The following is a 14,096-nucleotide window of genomic DNA, read 5'->3' as shown; positions in this document are numbered from 1 at the left end:
AAATCCCTAAAAATCCTCGAAAATTAGCTGGAAAATCCATCAAAATCCTTTTTAAAATATTAGAATTTTAAACATTTTCTTTATTGGGTAACTGGAGAATTCCCTGGATTCTGGTATCTTCCCGGAAAACTGGAGCATGATGCGATAGAAGGCAGGTCGGTCCATTACGAGTCTATGATAGGGGGAGAACAAACCTTCATTTTGTTCATGGTCTCCTTTAGCTGGTCCAGCTGGTGTGCGGAGGAGAGCGCCTCCAGACGGATATCCGTCAGTTTCATGTCCTTCTCTCGCAGCTGGCTCTTCAAGACGTCTACAGACTCCTCATCACCATCGTAGATTCTGAAAGATGAAATCTTTCTTTTAGGAAACTCCCAACATACAGGCAAAGAATGATACATTATACAAATCGGTACTTTTTGGTTGGATACAAATATCCTGGAATAAGGACTGATGAAAATAAACAAACCTTTGTCAAGAGTAGATTCTGCAAACAGATGATTCTAAACCTCTGGGCTTACTCAATCTTATGTAATGTCCATTGGAACACAACACGAGCAACTTCTGATAATATAAACCTAAGACACTGGACTAAAACTGATTTTACTCATGCCAAATGCTCAGGTATGTTGCTAGTTCTTTAGGGATTGGGATTGCAGACAATTTATCAAATACAGTATGAGAACACCAATGACAACGCAAGAATTCCTTGTAAAATGAGTTTCCTTCTTCGGTAACCAACAAGAAGCACATCTAAACATGACAAAATATACGGACTAAATGTACATGTAACATGAAACAAACAACAACATTAGAACATTTATGGGAACTATATATCCCCAGTTATCTACAGACAGACCGTCAGCTAGACATGGCTACCACATGCTTGTTGGTGAGAAGTTGACTCTACAACAAGTACTAATGTGGCTAAAGTCCTGGTTAGAAACTGTATAAACATGCTGTTGGAAAATGTCCTGTTCACTAAGTACTGAGTACACTTTGACTTGCTGGTTTTTCTACCTGCTAAACCTGGTAGGCTACCATGGGGAGGAACTAGGGGCATGCAGAGGAACTGTGTGGTCAATTTGAAGAGCACGAAGATGTCAATGTCAGTCTCACAACTCAGCTGTGTTTCAACCAAATGGGAAGGTGGGGAGGGGGGCAGAGATATGCAAGGAAGATGCATATGGAGTGGACATGGCTGGGAAAAGGTGGCAAATTTGTTTGCAAGAGTGCAGAGGATTAGCAAATTTTGTAGATGCCTTTGTAGCAGTTTTCCTTTGACATTCTAAAATTGTCGTCTTCTGAAATTATCATGTACTTTTCGTATGATTGCTACCCTTTTCTGCTGACTTGCTCCAGTAGGAAGTCAGCAGAAAAGGGTAGAAATTAAGAAAAAGCCTATACAGAACCAGCAGTGCAAGCAAGAGAAAGGCTGCATTTGAGCTGGCTAGGACAAAAGAATTGATTTTGGTGAAGATATGATGATCTCTTTATTGATCATGATTAATATCAATATGGAATGGGGAACAGGAATGGGGGGAGAGTGATGGGTTTTACCACTTTGTGGCACTGTTACAGTTGAACACAGCTGGTCTCTGAGACTGCTAAGTTTCCACTACAACAGACAGAAGTTGAGACTCATGCTGGACAGAGTTGTTTTAGACGGAGGCCAGAGGTTTGTTTTTCTTGGTGTTGGGACTTACGCCGGCGAGGAAAACACTTTGACCATGGGGTTGATGTGAATGGAGGTGGAGGAGACTGACTTGCCAAGGCTGCCGGGCAAGCTGGTGACATTGTGCACAAAATGATATTCATCAGACGGATGCAAAAATGGGAGAAAACCAACGTGAAACTAAAATGTTCATCACGCACAAAATGGCATGTCATGCATGATACATGTATCTTGCGACAGAACGCAGACAAAAATGAGGGTGATATCTGAGGTACATACAAAATGATATTCATCATACGGGTGCAAAAATGCAATATCTATAATCTAGTAACGGTAAGAGACAACCAACGTGAAACTAAAATGCCAAAAACTTTAAGCACAAAATGTCACGTCATGCATGATATCATATTTTGTAACAGAACATACGGACAAAAATGATGGCGACGACATCTCAAATGAGAATGACAATGATTCACTGTTACATTTGTTGGACAAGGATGGGTGGGTGGATAACAAAAAACATGATGAGACAAAAATATGTGAGCAAAATCATGATAGGAAGTGTCCATATCACCATGGCCTACCAGCATAATTGAAAAATAATCAATAACTCACTGCAGCTAAGAATTTCAATTACATATCACAGCATTTACTATACCATCACTAGGAGTACATTTTTTAAGCTTATTCCTGTTCTAAACCTTGGTTTTGCACTGTGTATCTGTAAGCATGACTGAAGGAAACTCAAGACATGTCTAAGAGAAGTCCTCCTGAAGATAAATTTGTGTCATTTGTGAGACAAATGCTCATTGCAAGAAGAGATTGATGAACTCACGCTGAAGTGGAGGATGATCCCTTCATGGGATTCATTCCCATCGACGAGTTGAGGGATGAGAGAGAGGCGCGAGGAGATCCCGGTATCGATTCCGGAGTCGTCAGCGAATCCTCCACATCAGACTGGGACTGCATGCGATTCTTCTTGCGCGAGAACGCTTTGAAAGAGCTCCGTAACTGGGGAATGGGGGATTAAAAGTTAGAGGGAGGCAGGACATGAAATATAGGCAATTTATTGTAGCTTGTTCACGACATTGCGATATTACAGCACAAACTCTTCATTGGAGACCATTTTCTTGTCCGTTACACAAACTTAAGGGGGGGTATTGACAGATGTACAACACCAGGCATTATAAAAGTTAAGACAAAACCAACCGTTTTAGGCAGGCATGTACAGCAAATTAAGACATCCATCACTTTACAGTGCTTGGGGAGAAACTGGTTATTTCTACATTTCTTGATTTGCAATTTAGTAACCCACATTATAGCAAGTTTTATACATCCACAGGAAATGTAACAGGGCTGTCTCCAGCTTAAACTTCTTTCAATCCCACACGTTGTTTGGGAGTCCATGCTGTTAATTTTCATTGTTAATTTTGTCATTTTGGGCTTAGAAAAATACATTTTCTTCAATTTCATATCAGGAAGTTAAGATTTTCTTGATGGACAGGGTGAAAATCTTTTTTACGTCGCAACAAGCGAATTTCTGTCCAGGGGCGGAGTCACGGGTCCTGGAGACAGCCCTGGATTGTTAAAAGCTTTTTAAAAATCTCTATTTTGGGAAAACTCTGTCTACTGCTATTTTCTAGGGTACCAACCCCAGTGAGTCTTCCTAGATCCTCCTGCAGACATACACACAGAACAATACAAACAGGTTCAACAAAGATGTCACAAATATGCAGATGACCAAATATGCATCACGAACATGCAAAACAGACCTGCACACTAAGGCAATTATAAGCAACAACTTTTCCATTTTTCCTTAGCAACAAAACTTACACAAGAAGCACTTTTAAGCAAAAAAATAGCACACCCCCAGTTGTAAAGTGTAGTGGTGAACCATGCAATTATTTCTCTTTACATCAGGACCAGAACACTTAACAGCAGGGGTGTAAAGCCTACATGCTACGAAAAGCACCACACCAAACATGTATTTACAATTACCCAGCTCTTCTTCTTCTTCTTTCTTCCGCCTGGTTCAGACTCGGCGCCGCTTCCAGCGCTGGACACACTTGTGACACTGTTCATGCTCGAAACACTGTCAGTCGACGGCAGTCGAGTCATACGAAGATCTGGAAATATAACATTAAGTATAAGACACACATTGGCACATAGGCCTGTTTTAGAACAAGAAAATGTGGGTAGCAGACAGCTGTCTGCTGAATACCCCCAACTACAATTTTCATGTCAAATATATTTCAGACAAAACATTTAAGTTTCTTAATTTCTTAAATCTAAGATTAAATATTCTGTTACTGCAAAAGTAGCAGGAGGGATTGGGAAAATTATCAAATCGAATCAAATTAAAGGTTAACAAAATTAGATTTTAAAAAATTCAAAGAATTAACTGATAACTGAGGAACTGTTGGTATGCTCAAGGCAGTCCAGAGTTGCTCACTGCATTAAAAAACGGTGCCTAACTATTGACTTTGGCCGCGAAGTAGATCATGTGATATCTTGCAACTACATTTCACTATATGTACTGACTAGATTTTCTCACAGGCACATATAGGCATACTGATTGCACAGAAGCAACTAATGCGTTACAGAATAGATCAACAAAGTCAAGCAATCTGATGGCACTATAGTCAGCAAAGGAGGGTCTATATTGTTGGATATTCTGAAGCTTTGGGAACATTATATGGAGACATTGATGAGCCAGAAAACCAAGCAAAAGCATTTCAATACTAATACTAGTAGCAAAATAGCAGACAAAACTAATATACTACAGCAACGGCTAAGTTCTAGTACTGTAGTTGCAAATCTTGGCACTAGCGGTCAGATATCACTCTATGATGTACTCTGTGGCCAAAGTCATTTGTCCTCGATCAACTTACTTGGCCCGTGCAACCCCTCCCCAAATGTACGCCAGGGGTGACCTTTGAACGGAAAATGAAAATGAAATAAATGGGAACCACTTCTTGAAATTAAGGGAAAAAATGTGGGGAAAAACATATTATGGTAAATTCAAAACAAGGTATGTTAAAACATTATGGCACGTTAACTGATATGAAATAATAAGTCTCACTTTTCTTTTAGTGAAAAATGTGAAAACATAGGGAGGCAACTTTTTGTAAAGTTTGCCAGAGCAAAATGGTACAATAAAGGGTAAGAGGGAAGGAGGGAGGCTTAGATATGGTCATAAGCAGTAGTATGCTGAGTAGTAAGTCTTGGAGTTCTCATGACATTAGTTGCTCTTTTGAATGGCTACGCTAACTTTCAGCTTCCAGCAGGTCCTGTTCAGGTGAATGCATTGCTTCTAATGGAACCTTCTATTCCATGCCTGTATTACACAAACAATACTTTCTTGCTAGGGTTCTCCCCAGACTGTGGAATCACCACGCTGCACTGCTCTACTGCTAGCTCAGCACTGCTATACTACCTTCCAAATTTAAGGTGCTTCTTCCCTAATATCCAGATTATTTTGCTGTTCCTTGCTGTACATACCAGGTGAGGTGTTGGACAGCTGCTGCTGACTCTGCTGTTTCAGCTGTTCAATGGTTCTTCTCAGCTCCATCAACTCTGCATCCTGCAGCAAGGGGAGGAGAAGAAGAGAGAAATTACATCCAAGAAAGTGGTCCACAGTCAGCTACTTCAACATACCAGCTTGGAAAGAGACACAGGTACCTCAGATCTGGCATTTGGTGACAGGTATAGAAAAATTATACAGTATGAACATCTGTGCAAAAAGTTTCATTACTTCTTTCCCTATCTGAAACCCCATCATCTCAATTTCTGGCTCTGTCTAACCCTTCATGGGTAAAAACTATCCAAGCTAACTCTCTCTGCAAAACCTGTGCAGCACTATGTAATGTGTAAGAGATGTCATAGTTACATTTCTGTTTCAATACTCTCGGAATAGCAGGCTTATTTCTTACCCTACCTGAAATGAAACCCAGAACCTTTAAGCTTCAATCTGCCCACATCCATTTGACAGATCAGATGTTACATCTTGGCAAATTTTTCTCTTGATCTCTCATAAGCAGGGGTTACATACCAACCAGTGATACTGATAACACGGGTCCAAAGTCAAGGCCGCAGGACCCACCCAGAAGATAGCTCTAAATTTGTTCCAGCTTTCTGGGCTTTGAAGGTTGCGTTCTAATATTCTGGGGCCACCGAGTACATGAGCTACAAATAGCAAAATATTTTCCCACAGCTCCAAATCATCTATCAATCAATCAAACCCTAAGTGTTTGTGTCAGAATGAAATGCAGAAACAGTTATTTGTAGCTAACTGATTGACAGTGGCTGTTCCATCTGAGAAAAGGGAGGAAAAGATGCTTTTTAAAAACACCTCTATATTTCGTTTCTATTACTACCCCCACAATAATATGAAGATGCTCTTTTACCCCCATCCACACACTTGGCAAATATCTCGGTAACTTTAGAAATGGAATTTGAACAACGATAATGACTTTGCCCCCAGAGGCTAACCTATGCTCAGGGATTACGCCAAAAATTTATCATATTATCAAGAATAGTTGCAGGTAAATGCTTGGCAGCTATCCTAATAGCCGAAGGTTGGATTCTAGTCATAGGTCACGATTTCTATTTCGCCACTAACATGGAAGCCCTATCCCCATGACGGCCTGATATAGGATTTCCCAATTGCTGTCAGAAGGACCTGTCAATCAACAAGGTCAATCACCTGCTTCTTTCCTCTAACAAAGAGGGCGGGAAGGGGGAGGGGTGTTTCATCATTTACTGGATTTTCAGACTACTGGGTGGCCCCTTCCACTATGAAGAAGTGTTTGTGTGGAAGTTTGAGTTGTCAAGGAAAAATAACGGTAAGAATGACCCAAATATTTCAAAACAGAGCGTTGATGGATTGGGAAGCTGTGCTCCTGAGCCAGAATTTTTGTATTTCCAGAACACATTATGATTTACGAGTCTGTACATCTTCCACTAGTTGGACAGAACATTTGGGAAATTACAAATGGGAAAGAGCCAACGTTTGCCAAAAACGTCGGTGCATTTTAGTGGGCGCATTCATCACAAGAAGTGGGGCACCCAAACTTTGATGACAGGACCTGGATTTAGGGCCCTTCATGTTTGGAGGGAGGCTTCCTGTTAGGGAACACTAACACAATAATCTTTTGACCCTTCAGGCCATAGAAATTTGATTTCTCTTTAGGGGGGCAACAAAATTATGAAAACATATTCTCTTTCCATACTTTTATTAGAAACTCAGCATAGTTTTCAATGTTTACTGAACCAAGTTGATTTCACATTCAATCTATCACAGAGTATGCCTAGATAACAGTTCTATCCTCTATATATGCTTATGAGTAGTCTGTATGATATCATTCGTGTAATCTTTGTTTCCGTACCTTTTGTTCAGCTGTTGCAGTGAGTCCCTCCAGTCAAACAGTGTATGATAACAGGGACTTCTAGCTACTTTATACTTATCACTAATATCAGTATTCTGTCCAGTATCTTTTCTTGTACAGTATCTTTGTTTCCATACCCTTTGTTCAGCTGTTACAGTAAGTCCTTCCAGTCAAACAGTGTATGATAACTGGCACTTCTATCTACTTTATGCTTATCAGTATTCCGTACAGTATCTTTTCTTGTATCTTTGTTTCCGTACCTTTTGTTCAGCTGTTACCGTGAGTCCCTTCAGCCGCTCTGTCATGTTGGACAGGCTCTGCTCGAAGGCTGCCACGACGTGAGCCTGCAGAAATACAGGGAAATAACATCATCAGAACAATATGTCAATCAAAATCAATATAACATCTTACTGGACTGTCATTTGACCTGTCCTAAGGAACACCATTTTAAAAGGACACATGGAAAAAAAACATTGTCAGACCAATATGTCAATCAAAATCAATATATCATTTCGCTGGATTGTCATTTGACCTGTCCTAGGGGTACAGTATTGGAAAAGGTCACAGGCCAAATATTTCTGCGATGACAACAGAATTTCAAAAAGAGTCATGAAGCCAATAGCAACATAGAATTTTCTGCATGCCATCTTACAAGTTACAGAATATTTAGCAAAGGAACCCTCCAACAAAATTAATTGCTTTTTTATCCTTAATACACAAATATGATAAATCGTAAAAGTTCAGTTGTGACTTAATCTCAGAGTTATCCCAAATATGTATCATATATTTTTGATGGTGGTTAAATCCGTGAGTTAGGATTTCTCAAGTTTTTCTTTCAAATAGTTTCCAGATCATCTTTCTTCTCCCCTTTCATGTTGTAAGCAAACACTGCAGATTTCTTCTACAATGTTTATCAAACATTTCTTATTCTTACAACAACATTTGTTCTCTAACAATGCCATATGTTACTTTTGCTATGTCCATATTTTCTGGCTAGAATATGGTTGGAATAAAATGATAAATTCTAATCGAACCATCGCTGAATAAGGAAGCCCTCATAACTAACCCTATAGGGGATTCTACCAGTCAGGAATAATATCTCAAAAACTCCAGGGAAGGCGCTAGACAGTTCTCCTGAATGTTAAGTGGTTTCACAGCCAATTTGTGCCAACAAAAAATGCAAATCACGACCCACATACGTCTTGTGAATACAGAATGTTCCCAAAGAAATAATGGCAAGTTTTAGATATCCTGAGACACCGGATACACCCAGCAAACTGTTTATAAATACTGTAGAGCTAATTGTGCATGAACTGATTGAAGAGATAAACATCCCACCAACACTACCATTTCCTATTTTAGGTATGCCCCAGAAAGCTGACAGTACGTGGACATCTTCATCAAAATCACCTCTATCTGAAGCATTATCATAACTGGTATGATATTTTATGCATCACAAAATAGAGAAATGTACAGAAGCAACAGATGAAAATCATTACTTATGCCACAATGGAGCAATCTACATCTTTGAAACCTATTCTAAAGCTGTAATGTATCAAAGATCCAATCTAAACAAAAGTCTCACACTCAGACCTATTCCATATTGCAACACAAATAAACGTCATCATTCAACCATGCAGAATGCAAACACAGTGAGCCTGCTAATGGTACAAAAACCAGTCTGTGATTTGATAAAACACCCACGAAAAAGGAGCTATGCTGTGATTAGTGTGAAAGAAATAACTGATACAAAGATGCAACCTAAGTGATTAAATGGTTACTAAGATATCAGCAAATCATTTGTGTACTCTAGTACACAGAGTCACTATCTTTGTAGCTATAAATTACAAACCTACAAAGAGTTGATATTAAAAATAATGAAAGGAAAAACGATCTATGCTGCAAAAGAAATAACAGATTCAAAGATATAACCCTACTGATGAGATGTGTAGATATCAGTTCAAGTAGTCTGTATATTCTATCACACAACGTCGCTATGTTATTCACAGCTACAAATGTACAAAGTACAAAGACACAGGGAAGAAAAGCAACCTTCGCATCTTCAAGATGTCTTCTTCCTTCGCAATCTGCTTGCGGCCAACTCTCAGCCTTCTCACCTCGAGAAGCCATCTCACAGACAATGTTCACGTCAGGGCCCCTCACCCTCAACAAACCACCCACCTGACTCATCGGTAAACTGAGGCCTGGCGCGATGCCAACAACCTGCAAGTTCAGCCAGCTACTACCTCCGCAATCGATACATTTAATATACACAGCAGCAAAAAATGCAAGCAGGCACTCAAAGTATTGACTTCCGTAGCCCTTTAATTTTCCAATTGTCCTGGATTAGCATGATAAATGGGAGGAGAGTTCCCAACGTGAATTAAACCAATACCCAACTGGCAACAGTGTTCTAACTTATCCTAGCTACACAGTTATTGTAAACCCGCTGTGCTGTAATACCTTAGCATCTTCCAGGAGATCCTCTTCCTCGTTAAAATCAGCTTGTGGCCAGCTTTCTGCCTTTATCCTTCGCTCCTCCATTGCAGCAAAGGTGCACAAATCTGTAGCCAACACCCTGCTGTATGCAAGCTATACGCTCCTCTGTGGGTTCACCAACACGGACGCTTCAGAGAAAAGAAGACGCACGGCTTATTCCTTCTAGTTGGTCTCTGCTTCTATTAAGCCGCATCCAAGGACACCCTTCTTCTATCTCTACAAATAATGAGCCCCAACAGGGAGATAGGAAGGCCCAGGAAAGGTAACATGGCATCCCAAGAATGACGGCTTTCCACAGCAAAAGCACCCGACAGAGATAAAAACCACACACTCGGGTGCAAATGTCACAAAGAACTGTAAGCGGAGATGCCCCAGAAACTGGATTTCCAGCAAGGCAGTACAAGTGTGTGAAGTCTTTTATAAGATGATAAGACAAGGAGACAAGAATTTAAAGTACAGAGGCCTGTAGTTTAGTGATTGGCGACAGGGTAAGCTATCAGCGAGGGTGTCAGAAGCACAAATATGAACAAGAGGTCCTTTAAAGGGAAGAACCAAAATTAAAGGCAGCTAAGTTTGAGCCGGAGCTAAGTGTGGTACTGGGTTATCAATTAACATTTTTAACACTTGTGTCTCCTACTCAAGCCCGATTAAGTACCCTTAATTACAGTTATCTTCCAAAGGAAACTCCATCATTAAATCCTCAAGCAGTAATCTGTTTCAGAAAAGTACACAACGAACAGTTTTACTGGCTATAAACCTGTGATCAGTCAACAGGAGTGTCTACACTGTTTTGTGATGTGTTACCAAATGACAGGACGCGGTACAGGCAGTAAAATCGAACCATCCCCGACATAAACATGAGCATATAGGTTGAAGACTTGTGAATATGAGAGACAGAATACACATACTAGTAGACAACAGGAAGTGAGGTCATTACTATACAGGAAGTGTGGTTAAACAGTAGAAAAACAGGTCCTCAAATGATGAAATGTGAAAGAAAAATCAACACAATAAGAAAAAGACAACATTGCTGAACTTGAATGTTCAAAAAGAGAAAATGTAATGTTCTACAAGTATTTTTTAATGTAGAAGAAACAAGACAGAAGAACAACGTGACATGAACAGCAGTGTTTGGCAACAAATTAAACAAATGAAGCAATGAATGGAAAGTCAGACAAAGTGTAACACTGTGTTATCACAAACCTCAAGTTAAAATTTGACTAGAGGATGGTTTACCTCCCTTCAAAATGTCCTCCTTTCAAGCTGCTTTAAAGCAGAAAGAACAACATCGCACAAGAGCTGAGTTTACGCAAAGACGAGAATGGAGACAAGTCAAAGTGAACAAACCAGACGGCACCGACCAGTCAAGAACAAAAACGCCCCGGAACCAGACACAACAGCTTCCCAAGTGGCACTGCCATTAACGCGAGAGCACGTCGCTATTCAAAGGAACCCCTTTTCCACAAAAGACAGCAGGAACACCAAGGCCATTCCAGTGGTACTTGTCTCGGCACAAGTACAGGCTTACGGCAAGCTAATGCTGGCCGATCGTTCCAAGGATTGCCTGTTCTCCGTGACTCCGAGCAAAGTCTGCGCCTTTGTGTGTCCCAGAAAGTGTTCAAACAAGCCCACCTCGACGTCACCCCCCACCGGGGATGGTGTTTGGAACAGGAGGCGCTCAGGTAAATGATTTACCGACGACTCCTGACTGCCTGTAATGTGGTAATGCCACACACCTTCTGACATTGAGCTGCTGAATAAACAAAACCATGGCCTGTAAAGCCCTAAAAGTCGCAGTGCAAACAACATTATAATGCCATTTGTGGAGTAATTCATCAAACTTCCTGTTTGGAAGGTCGCATACCAGCAAAAAAATAAGCCATTTACAATAATTCTTTTGAATTATGACAAACTTCCCCTAAACAGACAAAGCGAAAATTGCAATGTAACATGTTACTTCGGAGGAAAATGTCGAATTTTTAACAATTACCATAAATATTTTCCTGCATATTCCTTGCTTGAACAATATTCAGCGTAGAGAAAAAAAATATGTAAAGATAGAACACAAAATACTTCTCACCCTGGCACGACCCTGCCTGAAAAACTGCAGTGGAATGCACAACTAGCAAGCCGATAATTTGATCACAGAAAAAAGCTCTCTTCCTACCAATTACATCAGCTGACCTGTTTCAAACGATTTGGTGATCTGTCAATCAATTGATGAGTCATTACAGAGGGCTTGATCCTCGGAGGTAAACAGAGACTTATGGTGCTCTACATTTAAGGGCTGTCTCCAGGACCTGTACCTCCGTCCCGGGACGAAAAATTACTTGTCGGGACTAACAAACATTTCAACCTGTCCGTCAAAAAAAATCTGACCTTCAGGACATGAAATTAAGGAAAATGTATTTTTGTAAGCTTAAAATGACAGATCCAACAACGAAAAGTTGGCTCCAAAACAATGAGTAGGACGACAAGAAATTAAAAGATGGAGACAACCAGGCAGCATACAGACAAGGTAATGAGACTAGACAGGATATGTCGCCTTATGACATAATAAGGGGATGAGACAATAATAACCTGGGCAAGCTCTTGTTTTAATGACAGGGTTTCTCCTCTATTCTTCTCTGTGCTCAAGTTTCAGTAGAGCAAAAGTTATCACAATGGGAAGGACTGTCATACCTATACCAACTGTTACCGGAACAACTGAACTGTGAAATCATCCTAAATCCTAAGGAACAGCTGTTAAAAATTACCTTTATATGCTTAGAATATAATTTTATGACACATTTTTGGTAAAAATAATGAAGGTTATGTTTGCTTGAGTTGAAGGTTGTTTGGAAAGGTATACACAGCCAATTGTAGTGTCAGTCTAACACCTTGAGTGAGATATCTCAGTACAGGTTACACCTGGAATCTCATCAATGAACAAAGCATCTCAGATTACCAGGTGTGCTGCAATATCATGGCCTGTCAATCAAAACTCTCTAGCTCTCCATTTTGGGAGGACAGACACATCTATCAAACATTCTAGTTGAAATCTTCCTTTGTGCCTTGTAGCTGTTGTTGCCTGGTGGCATATTAGGTCAGCAAGTTTCCTTGCTGTTTCTGTATTTGGGTACATTTTGACAAGGAGGAGTTGCTGGCCCTTCCCCTTTTACGTGCTCAAGGCACCTCTTTGAACATGGGATCCCCATTTTATGTCCCTTCCAAAAGATGGGTGCAGCCCCAACCGAGATGCCCTTCCTTCGAACTGGGGTCTCCCAGTCACCAACTACATGTAATTGGAACCAGGAGCTCAACTGTGAGGCTGCTACCAGTTAGTTGAGCTACCTGTGTGGAAATAATGAGCTTTGTATCTACCAGTACAAGATAAGACAAGACAAGACAAGACAAGCCTGTGATATGGGTGCTGAGGCATAAGCGATATACTTTGCGTTGCCAAGAAGCACAAAACATTGTTGTCCTCGTCTCCAGGCCCCTGTAAAGTATCATGGACCGGTTCTAACTGCTTTCTATTTTTGCTGTCAACAGTAGGTTTAAATGAGATGTTGTCAACTTTGCACCTTTTCTATTGACTACCAACAATACCCAGCCCTAACCTTGTACCTTAAACAGCTACGAAGCTCTTCGATTACACGTCTTATAGAGAAACTTTTCACCTGTCTCTGTACATGTAACATTCCAAACCGAATCACACAAAGACATCTACCCAACACCAACAACAGAACATTTCTACTAGTAGTCTGAAACATACAACTTTCACACCAAACTTTTGATAAACAGAGTTAGGAACAGCAGAGGGTTTAAAACGTCGCAATTCATCTTGACCCCAGGTGAACCCATCTAATATTACCTGTTTAAAGGGATGGGTGGGCAGATTTCCTTTCACCAAGGTTGACCATGGGAAATACTTAATACTCGAAAACAGGATGTCCGGTAAAACATGTCAATAGCGGGAAACTATTACACGATAACTATCTACACTGTACTTGTGTTGTGGAAAAGGTCGAACTTTTATTCGAATGTTCTACTACATTCCTTACAACATTCCCATTGGTTGCTGTGCATACTCTCTAAGCAGATGTTTGGCTCTGGCTTGTTTTTGACATCTTTCTAGGAGTTCTTATCGGGGTCTTTATTTTGTCAGGTTTTCTCCTCATCTCCCAGCCAGACGTTTGATACTGTATAAAACCTGACAAAACAGAAAGCCTGATAAAAACGCCTAAAAAGATGTCAAAAACAAGCTGGAGCCAAACATCTGCTTGAAGAGTAGCAGTGCCACAGCGGTTCAGCTCTCTCAAGTCAGTAACCTCCTTGGCACAAATTGATGGTCCGGATATTTGTGTCTTATGACAGACAAAAGAAATTGTAACAGCTGACCATCCGGAAATCCCACCTAATCTGTAGATAATAAGAGAATAATACAGGGACAAGGTGTGTTTACCTCAACTTAGACGTCTAAAGGCGACCTTTTGTCTTTTGTTGAAAATTACATTACACTTTCTCTAAGTGTGGAAATATTGTCTGAGTCACCA

At 40.4% G+C, this 14,096-nt stretch overlaps 1 protein-coding gene across 6 annotated transcripts in view; it reads right to left on the bottom strand.

Moving 5' to 3' along the window:
• LOC136421714 (neuron navigator 2-like) overlaps positions 1 to 14,096 on the bottom strand; it is a 220,101-nt gene that overhangs the window by 11,792 nt on the left and 194,213 nt on the right. For 2 of the 6 annotated variants that reach the window (XM_066409211.1, XM_066409208.1), the window contains exons 16-22: positions 7,320 to 7,403; positions 5,174 to 5,255; positions 4,564 to 4,605; positions 3,665 to 3,798; positions 2,508 to 2,683; positions 1,704 to 1,784; positions 195 to 339 (exon numbers count right to left, since the gene is read on the bottom strand). In XM_066409211.1, the coding sequence (XP_066265308.1) occupies positions 195 to 339; positions 1,704 to 1,784; positions 2,508 to 2,683; positions 3,665 to 3,798; positions 4,564 to 4,605; positions 5,174 to 5,255; positions 7,320 to 7,403 (744 nt within the window). The remainder of the gene's footprint in view (positions 1 to 194; positions 340 to 1,703; positions 1,785 to 2,507; positions 2,684 to 3,664; positions 3,799 to 4,563; positions 4,606 to 5,173; positions 5,256 to 7,319; positions 7,404 to 14,096) is intronic. The other 4 variants (XM_066409210.1, XM_066409212.1, XM_066409207.1 and 1 more) reach the window with 3 other exon arrangements.

This window comes from Branchiostoma lanceolatum, chromosome 16 (genome assembly GCF_035083965.1).
Source record: "Branchiostoma lanceolatum isolate klBraLanc5 chromosome 16, klBraLanc5.hap2, whole genome shotgun sequence".
Lineage (NCBI taxonomy): Eukaryota > Metazoa > Chordata > Leptocardii > Amphioxiformes > Branchiostomatidae > Branchiostoma > Branchiostoma lanceolatum.
This window is presented reverse-complemented; position numbering and strand designations above follow the sequence as displayed.